This window comes from Pelmatolapia mariae, linkage group LG12 (genome assembly GCF_036321145.2).
Source record: "Pelmatolapia mariae isolate MD_Pm_ZW linkage group LG12, Pm_UMD_F_2, whole genome shotgun sequence".
NCBI classification, from domain to species: domain Eukaryota; kingdom Metazoa; phylum Chordata; class Actinopteri; order Cichliformes; family Cichlidae; genus Pelmatolapia; species Pelmatolapia mariae.
Window position 1 is genome coordinate 3,959,063 of NC_086237.1, and position 25,531 is coordinate 3,984,593.

The 25,531-nt window shown below is 40.2% G+C and overlaps 1 protein-coding gene and 1 long non-coding RNA gene across 2 annotated transcripts; both read right to left on the minus strand.

Annotated features, from left to right (window-relative positions):
• Positions 1-424: 424 nt before the first annotated feature.
• LOC134638452 (uncharacterized) lies at positions 425-20,893 on the minus strand. Its single transcript, XR_010095251.1, has 3 exons — positions 20,800-20,893; positions 1,723-1,777; positions 425-542 (listed from the first exon to the last, which is right to left on the minus strand). It is a non-coding gene; the product is annotated as an uncharacterized LOC134638452 (long non-coding RNA).
• A 1,842-nt stretch (positions 20,894-22,735) lies between these two features.
• Positions 22,736-25,326, minus strand: LOC134639079 (granzyme K-like). The gene is made up of 5 exons (XM_063490117.1): positions 25,263-25,326; positions 24,919-25,063; positions 23,733-23,868; positions 22,995-23,264; positions 22,736-22,888 (listed from the first exon to the last, which is right to left on the minus strand). Exons 1-5 carry the CDS (start codon positions 25,324-25,326, stop codon positions 22,736-22,738), a joined length of 768 nt encoding a protein of 255 aa, XP_063346187.1.
• Between the last annotated feature and the right edge of the window lie 205 nt (positions 25,327-25,531).

The following is a 25,531-nucleotide window of genomic DNA, read 5'->3' on the forward strand; positions in this document are numbered from 1 at the left end:
TACTTCATTTCTGGTTGGAGCTCAGTCTTATTGACAGTGACTATTCTTTGTGTTGACATTAACGCGATCGTCTTTTAAAGGAAAAACTTTCTAGAAAAATTCTAAAGATGACCTGAAGAGCAGGAAGAAAAGACTCATAACATTCAGAGACATAACATTTATATTCATGCATGTTCATATTTATGTATATAATGTATATAAATATTAAAGGATTGTTTTTCTGAAAGGGATTTAATAACATCTAATAACTGTGTTTTTGTTTGTGTCTCTGGGGAACGTATCCTGATAAGATGAGAGAATAATCAGTTTGGGTGTCATGTGGTATTTTTTCAGAAAATACAGTAAAAATATTTCAATATTAAATTTGATTTAATTTGAACACTAAAAATGGAGGACTGAAACAATTCCTCATTGCAAAATAATGTGAACGATTTAGGAGTTTGGTTTGGGCTCGGCGGCAGGTGAGGCTGAGACACACCGGAGCTCCATCAGCTCATCACACCTCCCTCCATCAAAGACTGTGCCGGGACCCGAGGTTGTGGCTGTGTGTGAGACAAAGTGACAATCAAATAAAGAAAAGTGTGAAAGAGGGAAGTATGTGGTCAGGTCTGTCATTTGTATACCAAAAGGAGTTACTGCAAAAAACAGGAAGCTTTGAAAGAACAAACAATGAATGAAAGAAAGAGCCACCAGCTATTTTTTCTAGAAAGTAGAAAAAATAGAAAATGTATCAGGACAAATCGTTGTTTTAGGATTGTTTTTTTAGCACAAATACTCAAAGAGCAATAAAATCCACAAGAATTTATGCTTAAAAATTCAGCATAAAAATTCTGGCCACAATTTTTAGTTTAAGTTTGTAACACGATGGTGACAAACCATGACTGACAGACTGAATAAACTCACTTTGTTTGATGTTCATGGATTTTGTGTGAACATTAAAAAAAATTGAAAAAGAGAAATTAAAAATTAAAATTTGAGTGAAAATAACATCTTTTCACAAATCAGTAAATTGCAGGGTAAAAAAGTTTATTTTCCCCTGTAGAAATGTGAAGATTGCTTTTGGAGCTGTCATGATCTTTTCGAGGTCATCACATTTATACAGGGTTGTGTATACACGTGTAATTACATTAATAATCAGGCTCTATCTGTCTGGTAATAACAGGACCAATTTAACACAACATAGCAGTGAGATGCAGCCACTGAGTCTCCATTTCATCTGCTGTTGAAAGTGCAGACTTCAAACTTCTGCTCAGGCTGTCAGGACTTTTATGTTCAGACTTGAAGAGACACTGAGTAGAACAGAAGTTTCCCAGAGGACTATAATCTTCAGTCATGCTGCTGTTTATTGTGAAATCAAAGCCTGAGGTCTGTGCCGTACTTAAGAAACAATTGCAGATAACATGAACCTGTCTCTCAAAAATGTGATCCATCCATCAGTTTTAATGAATTGTCATTGTAAAATTATGTCCCACATGCAGTAGTTGCACATGCATATCTGGATCCTCCTGTTTATCGTTATCTTGTTTTGTTTCCCACTTTGATCAACCAAGAAAATGTTTGTTTTTTAAATATCTACAGACAAGAGGTTAGTTCAAATGAATGATCTTTAGCATGGACATTTTAGGATTTCAGGGAATAGAAACACACATCAGTCATTGGAAAAAAGTAATGGCACAAAGCTAAATGTCAGAGTCCATTTGTTTTATTATTCACATCACATACCTGTGATGATGACTTTTCCTTTAGCAGCACAGTTATTGGGAAGTAACTCACACTTCTGTCAAGAGAACAGAAAAAACAGGTTTGTGGATGAAGTAACTGAGTAATGTGTCTGTGAAGGTTCTCAGTCATCCAGGTCATCGTAGTCTAAGGAGCTTGGAAAGAAAAGCGTCTGGACTTCTTAAAGTTGCTTGAAGACGTTTCACCTCTCATCCGAGAAGCTTCTTCAGTTCTAAGGTCAAATGGCCGAGAGTCCCAGATTTAAACCCAGTGGGAGTATCCCCCCAAAGAGGGACAAAGGACCCCCTGGTGATCCTCTAATCACATGAGCCAAGGTGTGAAAGCGGGTGTGGGACCTAATCAGCCAGGGTTTCGGGTGAGCTCATTGTTAAACCTGGCCCCACCCTATCATGTGAATTCCTGAGGTCAGATGGCCCAGAATGTGAGTGGGCGTTAAGGCGTCTGGGAAGGGATCTCAAAACTGGATTATAGATGGCAGACAGTTGGTGTCGTAAACCACCGCCTCTGTTCAAAGATGGTCGCTCACAGTGGACATAGATGGCCTCTTTCACTCCTCTTTCAAACCATCTGTCCTCTCTGTCCAAAATGTGAACATTGGCATCCTCGAAAGAGTGACCTTTATCCTTAAGATGCAGATGGACTGCTGAGTCTTGTCCTGTGGAGGTGGCTCTTCTATGTTGTGCCATGCGCTTGTGAAGTGGCTGTTTGGTCTCTCCAATGTAGAGGTCTGGGCATTCCTCGCTGCACTGTACAGCATACACCACGTTGTTAAGTCTGTGTTTTGGAGTTTTGTCTTTCGGGTGAACCAGTTTCTGTCTGAGTGTGCTGCTGGGTCTGAAGTACACTGGGATGTCGTGCTTGGAGAAAACTCTCCTGAGTTTCTCTGATACACCGGCTACATAGGGGATGACAACGTTGTTGCGTCTGTCTTTCTTCTAACTGAGTAATGCAGTAACTTTTGTCATGTTTCCATATTCCATGAAACAACAACAACAACAAAAAAAACAAAAAAACGTTCATGTCACAGTTACACAGTCTGTAGGGAATATAAAGGCAGGACTTTCTGAGTGAGAGTGTGAGATTAGCAGATTTCAGTCGACTAGAAGAATTCATCCAGCCAAAAACGGTCTGCACATACATAAGTCTACAAACACACGCTCTGCATTTGTGTTTAGATTATTTGTGTTAGATAAGAGAACTACACCAATTTATAATTTATTACCGTCTGACTTCTGGATGTTCAAATTTCCATTCATTAATCCTTTAACTTTGTTTGATGCAGGAACCCAACATGTCCAACATCATTGAACTCCAACTGTCTGTGAATAAGCACGAGGAGAAAGTTTTCCTTGGAGATGGTCTTTCAATTCCAGATGATCTGAACAAAGGAAATGGAGGAAATGCAATCTGCCTTTGGTACAGAAGAGGGTCGTGGAATCACCAGGATTGAGTTTTCATTTAATGATAAAATGAGTGAGAACCTCAAATCTGCAGGATACCACAAGACTGAGAAAAACCTTAATACTGGAGCCGGTGGAGAGGAAACCTACCTCTGGTACTACAAACCAGATGAAAGTAGTTGCTCATCAGACTATGATCGCATCATGGCCCTTCATGTCACTGCACAAGCAGATGATGAACCTGAGCTGTATAGATTGGGCTGGGAGAGGGTGGGCTATGACCTGAACCAGAGGCCCAAGGAACCATTGGTTCACCTGTGGGTAGACTTGTAGTCAAGACCGCCTAAACCGAGACCAAGACAAGACCAAGACCAGAGGGTATCGAGACCAAGACAAGACCAAGACCAAGTTGAGACGAGACCAAGACCGAGACCAAGACAAAAAAGTCTTTAAACTGCAGCCAGATGCTGCTTCGTTTACAGGTGTCAGGCATATTTATGTGTTTTTGCTTTCGCACAGCCCTCCTCACCGCTGTCTACTGTCTCACACTTACTAAGAGGACAGACGCACGCTCCATTTGACTGTCGCGTCCATCACCCTCTCTGTTTTTCACATAATGATATTATCCTATATCCTCGCATGTGATTGGCTACAATATGGAGGGATTGGAGCATAGCTGAGCCACTGTGTGAGAGCTGAGCAGCGAAAGGAAATTAAGTGAGGGTAGAAATGACTGAAAGATTATTAGGCCCTGTTTTGAGTTTTGTTCAAAAAAGAATAACTTCATATAGGAAAAATATATATATGTCACATATACAGGACACCTTAAACTAGTTTTTTTATTAAGCAGCAAGGCAGAGCAAAGTCGGGGCTGTATCAAGACACAGGGACTAAACCCCAATTCAACCAGACCCAGAACTGATCCGGAATTAAAACAGGACTACAACAGTTCAAAATCAGGACTACTTACGATTTAACCAAAACAGAACCAGAATCAAAACTACATGATAGTAGGACTAAATATCATCATAGACCTGCACTACACTTATTTTTTAATTCTACCAAAGTCCACTATTTAGATTCAGAAAAGTTTATATCATTATTTAGCCTTGTTGAGCAAAAAAGCCTGCAAAACTTAATAAATATAGAATTTGAAAAGTAACAAATGGTATCTAAAAAGATACACTAGGCACTAGATACATGTTCTCATGAGTTTTGGCAAACAACCATTTGACTAACATGTGTGTCTCACCTGCTCTTGTTCCATCTCTGTTCTGTCCTCATTCTCCATCTCCCTCTCTCTCCCTCTCTGTTCCTCTCTGTTCCTCTCTCTCCCTCTTTGTGCTGACAATCAAGCCAACATCATCAAATATACAGTTGAAACCAGATATTTATAAACTCTTCAGATAAAAACAAAAACACTTTTTTAATTGTAACATCAAATCAGACTAAATGTTTATTTTTTTAGATTGATAAATATAAAAAACATATTTGTTAACTTTAAGAGAAAAGGGAGAAACTGTCTGTATTTCTTAATTGCAAATGGCACCAAATTGTATTCAAAACTGAGCCACACTTATGGAGCTCCACAATTCTTTTCCTGGTGTTTTGGTTGATATCTCTTGATTTTCCCATGTGTTTTGCCTTATATGCATCCACAGGTGTGCCAGTGGTGATCAGTTTGACGTCAATCTTTTGTGATACACCGTCATATTTACATTATTTATACAGTACGAATAATTTGCTTTGGTACCTGGTCGAACTTAAGCTCTCCTCTGTCTGCAGCAAACTCGCAGGCAGCAACTTCTCCCCCCTCGCTGACAGTGCTGTGCTCAGTCGACCAGTGCCTGAGCTTGGATCATACCAAAATTAGGGGGAATTTACGACTGTGCTCTATGTGCTTCGAATATTTTGTGTAGTTTTTGTTTTATACAGTTGTCAGTCAGGCATCTAACTATGAAACAAATCGCACTCCAAAAGACCCCGGGCTTCTGAAAAAATGACCCGGTCTTAAGCCCAGTAAGCCACCCCCTCGCTCCACCGATGGTTGACTCCAAATCTCCTGAACACTATGTCGATCTGAGAGAGCAAGACCAAGACCAAGACAAAAGTCCGTCGAGACCAAGAAAACGTAAAAGTAAGACCGGTCTCGAGACAGCCAACTCTACCTGTGGGTAAGAAGGAACAAAGCAACATACATCTATGACATCAAAGTGTGTGTTAACTTTGATGAAGACTTGGAAAACTTTAAGAGAGGTTGGATCAGGGTGGCTGAAACCACAAACAGAAGTTCAAGTGAGGAAAAAGTCTTCATCTGGTATCGTGAGACTGACGACCCTAACATTGCCATCACAGATCTGCTAGTCTCCAGTGATGATAGCAAATTGAGGCAGTTAGAATCTAGGTCCTATGAACAAGTGGATCATGAACTCAGCATCGACATCAGTGGAAAGAAGATATTCCTGTGATACACAAAAAGAGTTCGGTCCCATCCGAGTTGTGACTGTGCTCACCAAAGGCTCTACTGTTGCAGCCTATAAGAATGCTGGGAACCAGGTTGTTCCAATAGACCCCAACTCCAGTCCTCCTGTGTCCCTGTGGTTTTGTCGCTGACAGTCATCATAGTAACAGAGCTCAGCAAGCAGAAATCAAAGAATCAAATGCTTCTTGTTTAATCAGTTTGGTGATGGTTTCCTTTCCTTTCTGAAATTATATTAAATAACCTTGATCTCAGATGGTTAATTCCACCAATGATCATTTATCATACAACCAACAAAATAATTAATCTGTTGGACTTACTTTCATTTTTATCTCTGCTTTAATAAAGTTTCTTTAGCATCTGAATTACCTCTGTGTCATGTGTCAAAGCTGTCCCTTTTTCGTGCTGTGCCCGGTTGGGCCCCATGGACTAAGACCTAACCCTTAGTCCCTTAGTAACCCTATCCCGGGCAGGGTGAACTGTTCCCTCAATGGTCTTCTCAAAGGGGTTTTCTGAATTGCTCTTTGTCTGGTCCCTCACTCAGGAAAAATTTGCCATGGGAGACCCTACCAGGGGGCAAAAGCCCCCAGATAACATAGCCCCTGCGATCCCTGGGACACACAGACCCCTCACACAAAAGGTAGCAATTCACAGAGGGGATAAGTTCATACTCAAATTTAAAAAGAGAAAACACTAAAATGATTCTATTATACTATTATACTTGTATGCAAGTATACACTGCACCCAAAATATGGCTCAGTTTAACAATGCTGATCTTTTTATTTAAACTTTAGCACGTTTTGCCCCTCTTCTGTGGAACCAGCTTCCAGTTTGGATTCAGGAGACAGACACTATCTCTACTTTCAAGATTAGGCTTCAAACTTTCATTTCAAACTTTCAAGCATATAGTTAGGGCTGGACCAGGTGACCCTGACTCCTCCCTTAGTTATGCTGCAATAGACGTAGGCTGCCGGGGGATTCCCATGATGCATTGAGTTTTTCCTTTCCAGTCACCTTTCTCACTCACTATGTGTTAATAGACCTCTCTGCACTGAATCATATCTGTTATTAATCTCGGTCTCTCTTCCACAGCATGTCTTTATCCTGTCTTCCTTCTCTCACCCCAACCAATCACAGCAGATGGCCCCGCCCCTCCCTGAGCCTGGTTCTGCTGGAGGTTTCTTCCTGTTCAAAGGGAGTTTTTCCTTCCCACTGTCACCAAAGTGCTTGCTCATAGGGGGTCATATGGTTGTTGACCCCCTATGAGCATTCTACTTTTAAATACTCTAGGCTATCAGTTGTCAAGCTTAACATGGGAATGTTTTCCAAATATTCAGAGATGAATTTACACACCTGCTTGTACTTTTCTGGGATAGCTTCCTCTGAGATGACATGCCGCTTTGGCAGCAGATAGCGAGGCTCCAAATGCTCAATTAAGCGTTGAAAACTGACATTTTCCACAACAGAAAGAGGTTGGTCATCAAGCACAAAAATTTAACAATTTTCTCTGTTATCAGCTTTGCTTTATTGGTTTCTTGAGGGAGTTTGGCATGCCTCTGAACAGTTTCCAAAAGCGTTTGTTGATAAGGTAGACTTTTCTTCTTAGCATTGGAGGCCTGGATAAAATCCTTTACATGGTGTTTCTGTAAGTGTTTAATCATGTTTGTGGTGTTAAAGTTCCCAACACTGCTACCACCTGGTGAAACACTTGCGTGTTTATTAACGTGATGCTTTAATCAATGCATCAGTTTACAGAGTTTTGCTCCCTTTACGATATTCAACACCAGCCTCCCATAACTTTCTTGTTTTTCTTCCCAGATGGTGTCATCCATCATTTTTATGACTCATTTTTACAGGTTTATGGCCGAGGTCAGCTCACAGGGTCAGGATGGCTCTTATTTCAGCCTTACCACATAAACAATTCATACTACTTTATGACTTTGAAAGATGTTTTACTGACACACATAAGCTATAAATTTTATCGATTGGAGGCAAGGAGGTTAGGATTAAATGTCATAGTAAAAACCCCATAATAAGACCCAGTACACATCAGAATGTTACCTAAAGCAGTTGAATTTTATAAATCCTCATCTGTTTGATTTTGTTTTACATTTTTAATCACTAATTTAATTCTTTCTTTAATGAATATTTAATATGGAAATTTTGAGCTTTCATTAAATGGGCAGTTATTACAAGTATCTTTGTGCACTAATGGGTAACTACGTGTATGTGTGTGTGTGTGTGTGTGTGTGTGTGTGTGTGTGTCTACTGTTACGGGTTCGAAATTGAGGATGAGAGTAAAACAATGATAGTCCAGAAGAGGTCGGTCAAACAATTGATTTTAATGAATGCACGCAGCGTGGAGAGGTGTAAACTGCAAAACATCAGTTGTACATCTCTGCCCAAAATACACTCTAGATTGCTTTTATAACATCAGGGTATTGTAACGCCCCCTCTTGCGTTTACAAGCACATCATTTGCATATAGAGAACATTCATGTATTTTAAGAGATAACTGCAGACACAGAAGTTCCCCTTTCTGGCATCCATCCAAATATGGTGATGATCTCAGGCCTTTGAGGTCCCCATGGACTTGTCCTCCTTGTGTCACCTGTTGCTAGGCAAACTCAAATGCAACAAGAAGCTGAATACATTCAGGCCTTTGCTCAGCTACTATTTTACTTGTAACAATATACTCAGCATATGAGTTTTGATATATATATTCAACTCAATCATTTTAAAGTGGTTATAACTGCACCTGTCATAAACCTGTTAATATTTGATTATGATAACCCCTGTAATACAAATTATATCATAATGCCGAAAGCTTCAATCAATGCTCTGATGAATGATAATTAATGCAACGATAAGATGATGGTCTTGAACAGTAGCAGTAAAATAATCTCTTTAATTCTACAATTCCCTCTCTTGATGTCTCTCCCAGAGACATCATCACACCATTTCCTTGTGTCACTCCTCGACCCACTCTGTCACCTCTACATCCATTAATGGCATCGTGGGCCCTGAAACCACCATTCCCAGGCCCACTGCCTTCGCTCTGACCCTCTCTAGCCTTCCTCTGACTCAGCAAATCAGACAACCACCTCATGTCCTCTAGGTGGTCCAGTAATAAAACACCAGCTCCTACTTGAAAACACTTCATGCTTAAGTGGTCTCTGCTCCTTTTCTGGGTCCCTCTCTAGTGGAAATCTTCTCCTGTAAGGGATAAAAAACAAACAGCCTTTCTCTGCTACACCTTACTAACCTACTGTGTTCATCTAATGTTCCTTTAATTATTCAAAGTTGGTTCACAATATCATGTTCTGGGCTCTATCCATTCTATTAACTTTACTTAATCTCAATACTCTTTATGTGTGTCAGCAACACTTTTAGTTTTCTTAAACACACCCTGAGTAAAATACACACCATCCCCCTGTCAGCCTAAATCTCCGCTAGAAAGCACACTTCAAAATCTTCTATCAGGATTTACGCCTCTTTTGGCTTCAAGCATATACATAACATGCAAAAGTTACTGTTAATGCCAGTTAGACAAGTTTCTATTATCTACAACATTTTGTTTCACCCGGCTCACCCTCACACGTTTCCTGTTCACTTATTGCATATTTATCTTTAACACCTTTTACCTCAGTAGTTGCTAAGCAGAAACAAAGCAACATGTGGTCCACCTTTACCCTGTAAAATAAACCCCTGTCATGTTTGTGTCTGTAAGCATATTTTGCATTCATTCATTACACTCCACGCCATTCCTGGAAGTTAGGAGCTGTAAAGTTAAAAGCTACATAAAGTCCAGGCCTTCGGCCTGGCCTATATTTAAATCATGTGTGTTTGTAAGCGTGCATGCAATTAACCTGCTATGTTCTCATCTTCCCTCAACATGTATCACCTGGACACTCTCACCAGTGAAGCTTAAAACCCTTTTGGACGGAACATCAACTCTAAACAAGCACAGTTATGCATTGTGTATGAAATGAACTCAACCTGTAAATAGAGACATCACTGTTATGACAAACATATTCAATACTATTAAAATAATACTGTACAACCTGTTATTAATGCAGTCATCATAAGGCAGATTATATGATAGCAATAAAAGAATCTCTAAATCCCAAATCCTAACAGGTCCTGCTTTTAAATCTTCCCTGACTTTCCCTTCAAGTTCTGCTTTCTTGGTACAATCATGAGGTTCTCCTAATCCCATTAAATCTGCCATATTGATTCCTTCGTGTGTAAATGTCAGATTTGGAGCTTTTTTATTTAAACATCTTCCGGGGGTGAGAGACCTCTGCACAGCTCAGACGCCAGTTGCAAGAGCTCTCTAACATTAGAATCATCAGCTGCGACTTATATGGTGTTATTTCGGTACTTTATACTTCACACAGTCTTCAACGTTGTTTATATGGGGAGTTCCTCTTTTTGTGTCTATATCTATTAATATGCCTTGTGCACTAAAACTTCCTGTTTTTCAGTCTGGCTGAGCACTTGTTTGTGAGTAAAAAGTGGCCTTGCTCTACAAGCCTTCATTATTAAAGTACTTAAAACAAGATAATGAGCAGATACATATTAAAAATATTTCTTTTATTCCTAACACCAGTCCCCGTTTTTCATTTCTCCCCTGAGAAATGAACTAATTCCTAATTTATAACATTTAAGTTTACTTCAATACAATCCAATTGAATTTTATTTATATAGCGCCAAATCACAACAAAAATTGCCTCAAGGCGCTTCATAGATACAGAGAAAAACCCAACAATCTTGTGACCCCCTATTGAGCAAGCACTTTGGCAACAGTGTGAAGGAAAAACTCCCTTTTAACAGGAAGAAACCTCCGGCAGAACCAGGCTCAGGTACGGGCAGCCATCTGCTGCGACCGCTTGGCGTCAGCTAACAGAGACTTTTGAAGAGAGATACTTAATATTTAATAATCCACATTTCACTATTTTATTCTTCGGTTCAAATTTGGATTCTGTATTGTTCTTTATTTGTTATTATTTATGTTTAGATTGTTTATTGCTAGTCTTGGTTTGTTGTTGTCTGTTTGGGAGCTGACATAGTCTCTATGGATAAGCGTCTTTTGGTGGGGTAGCATCAGGAGAGAAGCTCGAGAGAGGCATCTTCCATGTTAAACGCTAAAATATAACAAAAGATATCATGCTAAACAAACAAAACCTTTCGATTGGCCAACCCTATCTGTCTCCTCAACGTGTTGTATATTTTCAATGTTTCCTTATTATTTTGTCATAAAATAAATCAAACAAATAACTTAAGCTGTGTGACAGCACCTTGCGTTTACGCCGGGCTGTGAGCTGCCCTGAATCTACTTGCTACACCCCCCTTTCACCCCATTTACTTTCTCAATCTTAGTTTAAACTATTCCTGACCTTCCCCTTCTCTCATCTGATCATCTCAAGCACGTCCTGTACCAAATTTGCTTCCTCTTTTCAAGCCCCACATTTAATTACAAACTCTACCAACTTACAAAGATACCAGAGTTATTCTCAGAACTCAGAGCTGAGGTTCCCCTTTCCTAAGTCTGTATGTTCTACAAGAGAGCAAGCTGCTAGTCGGTAAATAAGTTTATCATCACAGAGGTTATTAGGTAAAAGTCACGTAGACATTTGCTTAGTAACCCTAAAAGAGCACATTTCATGTAGCTAATCACATATATACAATTTTCCTTTGACATATCTGTATGTGCACGCCTAAATTATAACCTCTTATTCTAGAAATCAAAAATAACCTGAAAATAACACTTTCTGCCTCAGTTTTACCATACCTAAATTATCAAAAAACCCAAACATCATCAAGTAATCCTAAAACCCATTTCAAATTAAACCTTAAGTCCTGTAACTCCCCCCTTTTTGTGACACATCTCATGTGTTACAAACTCAAAATCCTTCACTCAGGTTAGGCAATTAAAATAAAAGTTCAGTCCTATCATATTATATATAAATTCTCCGGACCTTCAAACCTGTGTTTAATTAATCAAATCAAATTAATCATCATGTCAAATCTTTTCTTGGCTCCATCCACAGCCTGCATCCTTGAAACGTCCTAGAAACAAAAACCTGTGTGTTAACCAGAACTTCACATTTCATACTCAGTTTCTCCCACTTATCATCCAACCTGTGTTATAAAAGAAAACTTAAAACAGAACAGTTATCAGTCATGTGTCCAACCTTAGTCCAGTCTTTTGTCAGTGTCCAGTCGGTCCAACCTATGGTCTGCCTGGTCCGTCCATTCACCCACACATTCACTCACACGCATTAACATCGGGTATTGGTAGACTTCCGCACAAATAATCAGATTTTCCACTTTCCGTAAACTCAGTTTATTTATATAATCATTTATTTTCTTTTTACTTGTTTCTAGGAAAATAGTTCTTTATACTTTTGGACTGGATTGGCTCGCTGCAATCCTTTTAGACAGGGACCCACAATCTGATCCGATCCCCACACGTGGCCTCTTTCCTTCGCCCATTGTAATCTGGAAAAGGTCACCTTATTTTTTGTTCTCCTGAGACTTTTGTCAGCGCTGTTATTCATTCTTTTGCAGGCCTGCTTACAACAAAAATGAGAAAAAAGAGAGCTGAGTATTAGCTCATCAAAGTACAAAACAAAATCACCTGACAGGTTTTTTCTTTCTAAGTGCACTGTTACAAACCACCCTTAAACATGTCCATGTTTATTAAAACTCCCTCTATTAAAAATAAAACAACAACCTCAAAAATCTTCAACAATCTGAAATTTCACCCGTTCAACTCACTGAAAACCTCGCCAAAAGCTGCACCGTTTTGTACACAACAATATCCCCCTTTAAGCACTTTACCATACTCAGATTCAGCCTAAGATATAAACACGTTATCCCAATGTGTCAACACTAATTTATAAACCTCTTAATCAAATTTGCACCTCTGAACAGTCTACTTCTGCTTTAAGGCCTCAATCACACACACACAGCAAGCTCCTCTGTCATCACTCACATAAGCTCCCCAACTAATTTGCATACTCAGTCACATCTCAACAACTCAACTTGGCAAAGCAAATACATGTTTAAACTTTATCACATTATTCCATTATTTTCATTTTCTTTCTATACTAATCACTTGTTTTAATCAATCATTGCAAAACCACTCCTAAGTCACCCTTTTAAACTACTTTAATCACTTTATCAAACATTCACACCATTCTATCACTCATACAAGTAGCAAGCTGATCTTCGTTGCGTATGTTTGTGTGTGTTATTTTGCATATATGGCTTCACAGCCTCACAGACACTTTCCCATTCTCCAGTTAAAGAGTCAGTTTTCTCCGTCCCCGAATTGCTAACCCAAACTTTAATTTCCCACCTTAAATAACAGCCCTCCTGGTCTTCCGCCAGCAGCTAGGGCTTGCTTTCAGGTTCCTGGACACATCCTGCTGTAAACAATTCAACCCGAAACTTGCCTTAACATATCCATTGATGTTAACCTATACTTCCTTCCGACTGCTGCATCTGGAGAAATGGTCCGGGTCTGCTTTACTCCTGAAAATAACAAACTAAGACATTTTCATTATTATCACGGGTGCCTAAACGACCCATTCACTTTCTCTAGTCAGAAATACCAATTATGTCATTTATGTAAGCCTGTTCTTCCTTGCGTTATGTGGTCATGTAAATGCAGTGTAAGCTGTTTTCTTCATTGCATGCCTTCATTGCGTTCTTCATTACATTTTCCTATATTCATGTCAATATACACTAAGTGTAAGCAGTTTCTTCATTGCATGCCAGGTGATCATCTTAATTAAGTGTAAGCTGCATCTTCATTGCATAAGTGTAAGCTGCATCTTCATTGCATAAGTGTAAGCTGCTTCTTCATTGCATCCTTATGTATTCATTGCATTTTCATGTATTCATATTTAATTTATACATCTTTTCACTGAGCTCTAGATTCAAACTATCTCACTTCTGATTCGTTTCAAAAATAATCTCACATGTAACAATTTGTGTATGTGTGTTTTCTATTCATTGATATAGTTGTCAGTTATTTTTATTATCTTTACCTTTTGTATTGTTTACCTCTTTGTTGTGATGTGGTGGACATCCCTAAACAATCATGAGTTCAGGCTTCAATTTCAATCCAATCATCTCCTATCTTCTCGCAATCAAACTCGTCCAGCTTCATCTCTCACTGGTCCTTTTTCATTCACAGTGTCCTGTTCGGGCTTCAGAGCTCCAGCAAACACAGTCTGTTTCTTCTCTGTTTTGATCTTTCAGTATTCTTCTTCCTTCAGTCTTATTTTCATTTGCTCTGTTTTCTTCTCCATTCATCTTTTCAGTCTTCTCTTCCAAGATTGCTCCAAGCTTGGCAAATATGAGAGTCAGTGCCTTCAAGCAGACATATCACACTGTTCTTCACCAGCATGCATGTTGCATCACGTGCTTTCATTCATGCTGCTGGACTCATCAGTCGTCGTCAGTGTTACTGCTCTCACTTGCACTGTCTTTTAGCTTCAGGTACTTCTTCAAGTCCATGATGTTCTATCGGTCTTCATCAGGAAATTGACTGTCCTTTGCGTTTCTTCTCGGGGTCAAGGACAAAGTGAGAGCTCAAGCTGCACAATTTCGAGCCAAAGACTGGCTTATTTTCTCCCAATTCTGTTAATCTACTGTTCTGCCGCTGTACTCAAGGTCCCAATGTTGAGAGAAATCCACCTGTATTGGCACACTAAAGCATATAATTAGTATCATATTCATTTTTTATCTTAAAACCTCCCTTTTGCTTCATCTGCCCAGAGTTAACTCTCTCTCTTCTCTGGGTGCACACTTGTCACCGTGAGCTTCCCTTTTATGGGCATGCATTTCCTGTCCCAGACACACACACGGTTTCCTGTTTCTACAGCCTCTGCAGAGACTTCCTGCAGGCAACAGGCAGACTCTGTTTCCCTTTGAATTTCACAGTCTACAAACAATCAGTAATTCTACTAAATCTTTATCTAAAAACAATATGCCTTCATTTCACTCACACACATTTAAATAGAGCTCTTTCACACATCAGGACAACTAACACTTCTCCACACACATCACCATTCTTTAGGTCAGTTTTGTAGCATCAGTCACACAATAATTTCTTGAGTGGGTGTACTAAGTGCATATACTTATGTGTTTTCAATCAGCCTAAGTATCAACATTTTATGTATCCTATCTCAAAACCCAGCAAAAAGTCATACAGTCATGGCAAGAAATAAAACTTTACTTACACTATTGTAATAAACAAAACCAGCGTCTTAAATACAGGCAAACAGCAATGTGTAGCGGTCTCTATAAACTTCCTCATACTCTATGCACCTCTCAGCTGCCTTATTTGCATTTTCACACACACACACAGTCTAAAAATAATACCAGCCTGACTCACAGACTCAGACAAGTCTCTTAATATATTACACAGACGTCCTATGATTACAACTGCACAGATTATCAGGCCTAACATTTCAAAACCTACACAATTTCGACAATTTTAGACTAACGGTCCAACCGATAAACTCCCTGAGTTTTTTGTCATCAATTAACCAGTCTCGGCCCCGGGCCGTGGTCACATATCTAATGTCCTAACACAATTTAAAAGCGTCCTACGCCCAAGTTCCGAACTTTGCTGACCAAAAAGTGCAAATCACCGTCCCGGACGGCAAAGTGGTCCAACCACTAGTTATTCTGGAGTGCCCCAATCTCCACAGTGACCAACTGACTATCCCTCGTAGAGGACAACGGCGCGCGTCCGAACCGTTGGCAAGCGTTACCTCTGAACAATGCACTTCTTAGAACTCCCAGAGTCCCGTTCTATAAAATTTAATTACTTTTGAAGACATCCTATAAAACCACAAAAATACTTTTAATAATGTCCAAGCCCGGCTTTATATTCAATTGAGACTGTAATGTCACAAACACTTCACCAATTACCTATCACACTAAATTCACTTAGCAGTCCAACTGCTTTTTTTCTTATTTCTCTCAGCAGTCCAACTGCTTTCTCTTTACTCACTACTGTCACTTTCAACATTTCATTATCATTGCTTCAACTTCAATTCTCATGAGATTTTCACCAAAATCAAAACAGACCCTTACCAGTAATTTCAGTGAGTAGACTTTCAATTTTGTAATCGTCAATCTGGCACAGTTTGGAAATAATTCAACAGGTAGTGCCTTACCTTTAGATAAGCCGGCTTATGTCCACTCACTTCCACCACTGACTCGTGTCTGCCCGTCTGAGCACCTCGGACCCTCTCGGTCTCAATCTCCAACTCTCTCCCCCTCAACCCCGGCCAATGCACCAAATGTTACGGGTTCGAAATTGAGGATGAGAGTAAAACAATGATAGTCCAGAAGAGGTCGGTCAAACAATTGATTTTAATGAATGCACGCAGCGTGGAGAGGTGTAAACTGCAAAACATCAGTTGTACATCTCTGCCCAAAATACACTCTAGATTGCTTTTATAACATCAGGGTATTGTAACGCCCCTTCTTGCGTTTACAAGCACATAATTTGCATGTAGAGAACATTCATGTATTTTAAGAGATAACTGCAGACACAGAAGTTCCATAATGCCGAAAGCTTCAATCAATGCTCTGATGAATGGTAATTAATGCAACGATAAGATGATGGTCTTGAACAGTAGCAGTAAAATAATCTCTTTAATTCTACACTACCCAGTGAATGTGAGCACATCCAGGACAAACATGTTTTCTGATGATGACGCTCTGAGATGATCTTTGTGTTTTCACAGATGATCTGCAGCTGCTGAACAGCAGCGACGATCTGCAGCCACCAGACAGTGAGTCAGACCCAACTCTGAGTTTTTATAAAAACAATCAGTGCAGTCAGCTGAAACACTCACAGACAAATAGACAATAAATCTTTACCTGAATCTTCTACACTTCGTTGTATTCATTGCTTTCTTTACGGTTTTCTTTGCAGTGTCTGAGATCAGGGTGGTTCTGCTGGGGAACATTCAGTCTGAGAGGACCGCTGTGGTGAACTTCATACTGGAGGTTCCTGTGTTTAGCCCTGAGGAAGAGCCAGACTATCAGCCGGTGAGAGGACTGCTGAGGGACAAAGAAATCATCCTAATCAACACTCCAGATCTGCTGCTTCCAAACATCTCTGAAGACGATCTGAGAGATCATGTAGAAAACTGTGTGAGGCTCACAGCTCCTGGACCTCATGTGTTCCTGCTGGTCCTGCAGCCTGAAACCTTCACAGAGGATCACAAACAGAGACTCTGCAAAGTCCTGAAACTCTTCGGAGAACGAGTGTTTGATCATTAGCTGGTTCTGCTGTCAGCATCCAAAAAGAGGGGCTCGAGTTTCATGGAAAAGCTCGGGCTCCATCGTCCCTTAAAAGATTTGATCAAAATGTGCAGTTACAGATATTTGTGGAGGAAAAACCTCGAACCTCAAGAGCTCTTCACACGCCTGGTTCAGATTTTTAAGGAGAACAATGGAGAGCATGTAAGATATAAAGCACATAGCTAGGAAACGTTTACTGAAGTGTCCGGTCTCAAAATGCAGAGTATAACTGCACTGTTTAAGTCACAGAGGACTGCATGCCTTTTAAAACCAGAGTAAAGACCAAAAGTTTGTTTGGTGAGTATCAACCAACAGCAAGGGGTAAAAGTAGCTTTTTGTTTTTTTAAAGGCACCAAAATAGTAGAAATAAAAGATGTATAAGAATTCTTGGTTATCTGGATGTGTGTGTTTGTTGTTCTTTAGTCTGTTTGTCCGGATGTTATTGGTTCGGTATCTCTTCCCTGAAGCGCGTGTTGTCTCTGTTTCTGTTTGAGGCGTCAGCACACACAGTGACTCACTGACAGGACGCTCGCTATTGTGCTTCACCGGGAGCTGAGAGCACAGTCGGGCCAGCTTCAGCTTCCTCAGGAAGAACAGTCGCTGCTGTGCTTTCTTACCAGCTGTGATATGTTCACTGACCATGTGAGATTGTTGGTAATGTGAACACCCAGATATTTGATGTTCTTCATATTCTCCACCTCTTCACCATTTATGGGAAGTGAGGATTTTATCATCACTGGTGATCAGTCCAACCATAGTAGTGTCATCAGCAAACTTCACTGTATCCCAGATCCCTTCAGGGCTGTCCTCAGGACCAGGGTTCACAAGGTTTTGGTGCCGGTTCTGACGTGTGATGGTCTGTGGGTAGTGGATAGTCCCAGGGTCCTAAGTTTGTGTCCCAGTTTATGAGTGATCATAGTGATAAAGATGCAGCTGAAATGAACAAAAAGCTCAGCCCCTCAGGTGAATACAGTCAAAGCTCATGACGTGACAGCAGCAAAGACAGTTTGGAGCTGTATTTCTGTTAAAATCAATGAAGTTATGTTTATGATTTTATGACTTGATTGTTTTATTTACCATCATTCAACGTTGGTATTTTGTGAATCATGTCAAAATCAGTTCTTGTGAAGGTAGATGCAAATTGACAACCAATAAAAAAATCATGGTGATAAGTCGACACAGTGATAAATATCTGATAACGTATTAGGACATGTCAGTTACAAATGTCATCTCAAAATTCTCTTCTATCACAACAAAATATAGATGTTGTCTGAAGTTGAATTCTTGTGTGCAAGCTTCACATCAACAGAGGTGTGAAAAATACAAGAAACATAAAAACAAAGCAAAATATAAGAATGGAACCTGAGAATTATAAGAATAAATATATGTACAAATATAAGAATGTATGCACATTACTGAATATGTATACCAAATATGTATATATACATGTGTGTGTGTGTGTGTATACATATATATAAAATTAAATAAAATCTACAGAGGTCAGCAGTTGGAAATGTGCAAAACAGTGGCATTAATGTACAGTATGGAGTGCATAATGTTGAAGTTCCAGTAAGTGAAGGTGAGGTGTCTATGAAGTGTTCAGCAGTCTGATGGCCTGATGGAAAAAGCTGTCTCTCAGTCTGCTGGTTCGGGACCGGATGCTGCAGAACCTCCTTCCTGATGGAAGTGGTCTGAACAGTTTATGGCTGGGGTGACTGGAGTCTTTGATGATCCTCCCCACTTTCCTCAGGCACTGCTTCCTGTAGATGTCCTCGAGCGAGGGAAGCTCACCTCCAATTATACTTTCCGCACACCGCACCACTCTCTGGAGAGCTTTGCAGTTGTAAGTGGTGCTGTTGCCGTACCAGGTGTTGATGCATCCAGTGAGGATGCTCTGAATGGCACAGAGGTAGAAGGTCCTGAGGATGCGAGGGCTCATGCTGAATCTTTTCAGTCTCCTGGGATAGAAGATGTTCAGGTGACCAAGATTGTTTGGGTGACCAAGATGGCTGCGCGCACAGACGCAGCAGCTTACAGCAGCTCTCCCTATTTGTGCCTTTTTGTATGTCTAGTGTGCTTATCGTACATTGTACGGGCATCTACCTACACAACTGGACGTTACAGTCATCTGGAGATATTGGACATCGGTTTTCAAACGAAGATGACAATCATCAGCGACTTTCAGCGCACACACAACATTCTGGACAGGATAGCGAGACCAGCGGGATCTCTGTGGATTGTTGTCAGATCGAACAGGCAATGCAGACGGCGAAGAGAGAGGAAGCAAAAGTGAGGCTGCAGGGCTGGACTACTGGCTAGGCTGAGGAAACAGCCACTCAGACCTCCTTTGCCGAACCTCTACCTTACAAATGCCAGATCCATGGTACGCAAGACAGCTGGCTGGAAATCGTTATGTTCGGGACTGCTCCGTGCTTATCATCACAGAGACTTGGCTACGTACACAACTCCTGGATGCCGCGGTGCAGCTAACAGGCCGCCTGCTACACAGATAGGACAGGAACGGTGACTCTGGTAAGAACAGAGGATCGGGGCTCTGCACATCAGAACCTGTCTCCTACGCCACTCTGGACCCACACCAATTCGCATACCGGACTAACAGATCTGAAGATGTTGTAGCCATTGCTCTCCACACAGAGTCACCTGGAAAAAAAGGGGAGCTGCGTCAGAATGCTCTTCATTGACTTCAGCTCAGCCTTTAATACAATAATACCAGACATTTTGATCACCAGGTTAACCAACCTGGGGCTCCCGCCACCCACCTGCTTTTGAATAAAGGACTTCTTGGTCAAACAGACCCCAGGGGGAGAAACTGGGTCCTCACCTCTCTTCCCCTCGCACTCTCAGCATCGGCTCTCCCCAGGGCTGTTTACTAGGCCTACAACTCTACTCCCTCTACACATATGACTGCAGTCCCGCCCACCTAGAGAGCATCTTTGTCAAATTTCCTGATGACGCAACAGTGGTGGGGCTGATCACAGGGAAATGAGGTGGCTTACAGAGATGAGGTCCTGAAACTGGGAGAATGGTGTGCATCAAACAACCTGGCACTTTTGTCAAAGCTGGGAAGGCACCAAAAGAAAGCTCCAGCCAATACAGGAGAGAAGGACAACCGCTGCCTAAGGAACATTGGTCATGACCTAGATGACTGAGAAGCTGCACAGACTTTGGAGTCAGAGTTGAGCAGCCTGCAAATTGTAGAAATCTTATTTTCTCTTTTTCCAGTTAACTTAGATTAACTCTAAGAAGATGAGTGCTCCTGTTTGCTGCAGATTATGAAGGAACCCATGAAGGTAAAACAACAAAGTGAGATTATCCAGCCTGTCAGCCAAACAGATTCACTACTTGGTGTATTTTAAACGTAAACTCAAAGTTAAGCTTGAACGTATTTTTTGACATGGATAAATTCTTGAACATGTTTCCTTGTTTGTTTATGTCTAAATTTGAGTGTTTGTGGTTGGAAACATTAAAACAAATATATTTTTACGTATATTCTGTACTTTTCAATAAAGCGAGACACAGAAGTAAAAAAACGAATAATTTCTTTTACCTCTTTTGTTTGCACAAGAACTTTCAAAATGCTGCTGTCATTACCAATTTAACCACCATGAGGCTGAAGTAGGGACTACTGCTCTAATGACTTGTAAGCAACCCAACAAATTGATCCAGTTTCCAAGAACTGGTCCATAAATTGTTTATTTGCATGTTTAATAATCCATCAATGCTGCAGTCAAGCCTGAGCAAAAGGAAGCTACTCCAAGGTGCTCTAAACTTAGCAAGATGACTGACAGCAGTCAACAAGACACACCCTCCCCTTACTCACCCAGTCTCCCTGCTGACACACCAGCGACGGGGTGAACATATTTCCTGCTCGTTCAATACTTCCCACATGACTTGCACGACAACCATAAATCCAGGAATATACACGCAACACCATACACCACAAACTGTATATGGTCGCTACAGTAGCTACAAAGTCTTTCTGTGGCATCAAATATTAATATGTCACTGTGCTTGTTTTAGATTTCAAGTTCAGTGAAACAATAATTTGTTCATTTGTTTTCTTCTAAACATATTTATGAAAAGGTTTCGTGCAAAAGACGACTACATGCAACTGACATGTAGTTTTTATACTCCACCATTAGGTGGCATTCTCTGCTATATTTTGGGGGGCACTGTGTAAGTTCCACCAAATTCACAGCAATACTGGTAACAATGATAATTAATGATAACAATAATTATATAAAAAACATCTACCTAGGGAGCTAAACTGGCATTCAAGCAGTGGAATAAATGAACACATACATTTTTATGACCAACACAAGACTCGAGTGCTGCACTCTGTGTAGGACAGGTATTTTCTTCTTCCACGGTCCTTTTTCCCTCTAATGAAAGGATTAGTTTGATCATTGCATATACATGTTTACATCATTGGTTTAGTCTTGATTAAACAACTTAAAGAACAAAGAATAATAACATATATGAGGTGATTGACTGAAATGTTTACTTCAAATAAAAAGTACTCTTTCTTTTCTGAGTAATGATATTTATAAACTTGTGATCGCGGCCGGCTCATTTACAGAGACAACAAACACGAGGAAACTGTTGATCGAGTGCTGATATTGTTTCAAAGCCTGTGGTCAAATTTGTCATAAATAACCACGTGGAGGTGCAGACGTGTATATGACTGATACTTTCAGACAATTTAACAAAAAGAAAGAAAAGAATCAGGATTTGTGGAAGTAATCGATGACAAAAGACACAGTGTTGATGGAGTTGAATGTGTGAAGATCATGTCACTGAATCCTAAGGAAGAGGAGATCCTCAACATGTGAAGCTGTCAGTATTTCTCATGTTCCTTTGTTTCCCATAAGTGAATATTCTCTGTGTTATTTTCTTCTGAAGAAAACATTTATACAAGAAAATCTGCAGCTGATCAAAAGAGTTGGAAAAAGCAGCGAAAATGTTTCTTGGGCCTCAAATTAGACTGTAACTGTAAACTCATTATATTAACGATGATACTTTGAAAGGTACAGTTTGAAACTGCAGTACAATCAAAGAAAAAGAGAGCAAATGTGTATTTGTTATTAATGCCTCCAGCTTTATTAGAAAGTAGAAAAAGCAGCAAGTAGAAAAATATGTTTGTTTTTTTGGTTTTCAAGCAACAGAGTCGTAGTGCGAAATGAAAAAAAAAAAGTTAAAACTTTTTAAAAATCTTTTTCAACAATCCTGTCCACAAGCCTCATTTTCAGTTTCAGTTGGTTGTATATGAGCTGTTGAATCTGTCTGTTTGACAGTCTGAATAATCTCTCTGTTTTATTTTACATTCATGGCTTTTGTGTGAACATAAAAATTGCTTCTCCTGGTTTTACTGCAGCTGCACTCATCTGCAACAACCAGGAGCACTCCTGTTTGGGAATTCTTTAAATTATTTGGAAAAATGATGATTAGATATAACCATGTATCTGTCTGGTTTGTGTGGTGAAAGATGGTAAAATTTCAAACAGTGTTTCCAATTTTTTTTTATAGTAGGTCTAAAATGTGGTCAGGAGGTCAGTCCACATTTATCTGCCATAAGATCATGTGGTGGACTAACCAAGTGCAGAACCTATAAAAAAAAGTATAGCAAGCTGGCAGAAACTAAAAAATCATAAACTGTAAGAGGAACGGTAAAATGATAAACTGAATAATGGTCTACAGAGACAACACTGACAGATGTAACATCAAATCATGCAGACTGATGCTGTGGTTTCACACATTTAGAATAACTTCATCGTAGTTTTGATCCAGTACAGCTGTCTCTCTGAGACAAACGAGTAGACTCCAGGTTTTTTAATGATACCACAACCTGCTCCAAAAGAAGTGACTCCAACCAGCGCTCCATCACACAACAGTGGCCCTCCTGAATCCCCCTGCAGCAAGAACAAACACATGACAGTGTTTCTTTGACTCACAGGTGTTGAGCTGAATGAACATTTCCTTCAAACAAGGAAAAATACATGGATTCTTCATACGTACCTGACAGGTATCAGCGACGTTTGTACCATCTGAACCAGCACATATCATGTGTTTGGTGATCTCAGGTCTGTGGTTGTAATAATCACGAGAGTTGCACTTCTGTCTGTCCACCACAGTCACATTGACAGACATGAGGACGTCTGATGTTTGGTTGTTTTCAGTTACTCCCCATCCAGCCACCAGACACCTGCTGCCAGCTGCTGGGTCTCTCACAGTGTTGCCAAACTCGAGCCACTGCACTGCCCTGGTTTTCAACACCGGTTTGTTAAGCTGTTAAAAAGTTAGTCTTGAATCACCATTCATTTATTTCTAATATTTTGCTTGGAAAATGTGAAATATGTGCAGCGATGTGCTGAAACATGTCTATACACACATGGAAGTACGTTTTATATGTAAAAATATGAAGATTATGTATTAGTTAAGTTAGCAAAACCTGACTTGGCTGTAGGAGGTAGAGCAGGTTATCTATTGGTTTGGTGTTTGATCCCTGGTCTTTCCAGTCTGCATGTCAGAAATCCTTTGGCAAGATACTGAACCCCACGACGCTCTTTGATGCATAAGTTAGAGTATGAGTGAATGTGTCAGTGTTACATAGAAAGCACTTAAGCATAGAAAAAAGTGTTTGGGTGAAAAACCATGTTGTGTAACGCTCTGAGTGCTCTGAGAGGGTAGAAAGGCGCTAAATAAGAAGCAGTGCATTTACATCATTTGGTATCAGACCCTGATATATCACCTTACCTTCAGCAACATGAGGTCATTGTCGTACTTTGCACAACAGTATTTAGGATGAGGAAAACTTTTCTCAACGAATCGGAGTTGCTTCGAATGTTCGTTGTTCTTTCTGGAGTGGGCTCCCAGGGTCACCCAATAACTCCTGTAAAAGAAAAAACACAATCTGGTGATGAAGGTTTACATATTTAAAAGGTTAGTGGATCTGTGGTTTCTCAAACAATAATCATGCTTCCTTATTATTGTGCATTACTACATGGGTTGGGTTATGGCTGTTACTGAGCTATAGGTGAATCTGCATGTTTTCTTCAAGCTGAATGAAGAAATTAAAATGTACATAAAATGTTTGATGTGTATGTAGCTGTGACATTTTTAAATGGCCTGTATTTGTATAGCGCTTTACTTAGTCCCTAAGGACCCCAAAGCGCTTTACACTACATTCAGTCATTCACCCATTCACACACTGGTGATGGCAAGCTACATTGTAGCCACAGCTGCCCTGGGGCGCCACCGGGCCCTCTGACCACCACCAGTAGGCAACGGGTGAAGTGTCTTGCCCAAGGACAAAACGACCGAGACTGTCGGAACCGGGGCTCGAACCAGCAACCTTCCGATTACAAGACAAACTGCCAACTCTTGAGCCACGATCGCCCCAAGTGAGTGCAACACTTTTTTTTGCTTGTTATTCCATCTTAAATGAAACTTTCTAGAACACCTCTGTACAGATATTGTACTTACAAGAGAGTGAAAAATCAGCTTTAAATATTCTATATTCATCCTCTCCTTTCAATGTAATTAGCTTTGCATGTATAATTATAGCAGTTTGTATTATTTGACCATTAAAAAGATTCTGGGGTTCCTGTATGTCACCTAACCTGGGAGGCATCCTTGCCAGATACTTGAACCACCTCGGCTGGATCCTTTGAATGTGGAAGAGTAGCAGCTGAGCTTCTCTCCAATGACTGAATGAATGACGCTTTCTCTACAGGAGAGGCCAGCCACCGTTTACAGAAAGCACATTTCTGCTGCTCTGGCCCTGATCTCATTCTTTCAGTAACTACCCAGAGCTCGTGACCACAGGTGAGGGTAGTGACCTCTGGGTAGTTACAGAAAGAATGAGTTTTTTCAAATAGTCTTTTAAAATAAATACTGCATTATTTTTTAAATTGAGGAAAATAAGACCTCAGATTCTTACCCAGTGCAGTGGGCAGCTGTCAGCACCCACTGTGGATGGATTAATGTCCCTCCACACAAAGATTTAGTCACACTTCTCACATAAGCCATGAAAGGCAGTGAGTATAGCTTGACTTCTTTCCCATTAATAATCTCAGAACCACGACCTAAAACAGAAACAAAATATCAGGACACATAAATCAGATGATGATCAAATGAAGAACAGACGAGTGAAACAAACACACTGCACCAACTGCTCTGTAACACTGAAGGATAATCAGCAGTGTGACTTTGCATTATGCTCGTTTACATGAAGATTAAAATTACCAGTAGGTAAATTAAGTTACAATAGAAAACATCACTCACCTGGCTGGATGATGAAGAGGAGCACACATGAGATGAAAAGACTGAAATTCTTCAGGCAGGACATTTCTTCTTCCCTTGTTTGATCAGATGCTGAATGCACTGAAACTCACTGTGATGCTCAGCTTTATATGTACAAAGGATGTGGTCTGAGCGTGGAAATGAATGAGTCAGCAAAGCGACACTCACTGAAACCTTCAAATCTATGGTCAGGAGTATCATTAATATCTACACCCCCTCCCCCAACTCCACCCCCTGTCAGAACAACCATA

Excerpts from the sequence above, each read along its gene's own strand:
- LOC134639079 (XM_063490117.1), bottom strand. The coding sequence starts at position 25,326 with ATGTCCTGCCTGAAGAATTTCAGTCTTTTCATCTCATGTGTGCTCCTC. Across the intron at positions 25,064-25,262 it reads CCTCTTCATCATCCAGCCAG|GTCGTGGTTCTGAGATTATT; the intron begins GTGAGTGATGTT and ends TTTCTGTTTTAG. Across the intron at positions 23,869-24,918 it reads ACAGCTGCCCACTGCACTGG|GAGTTATTGGGTGACCCTGG; the intron begins GTAAGAATCTGA and ends TTTCTTTTACAG.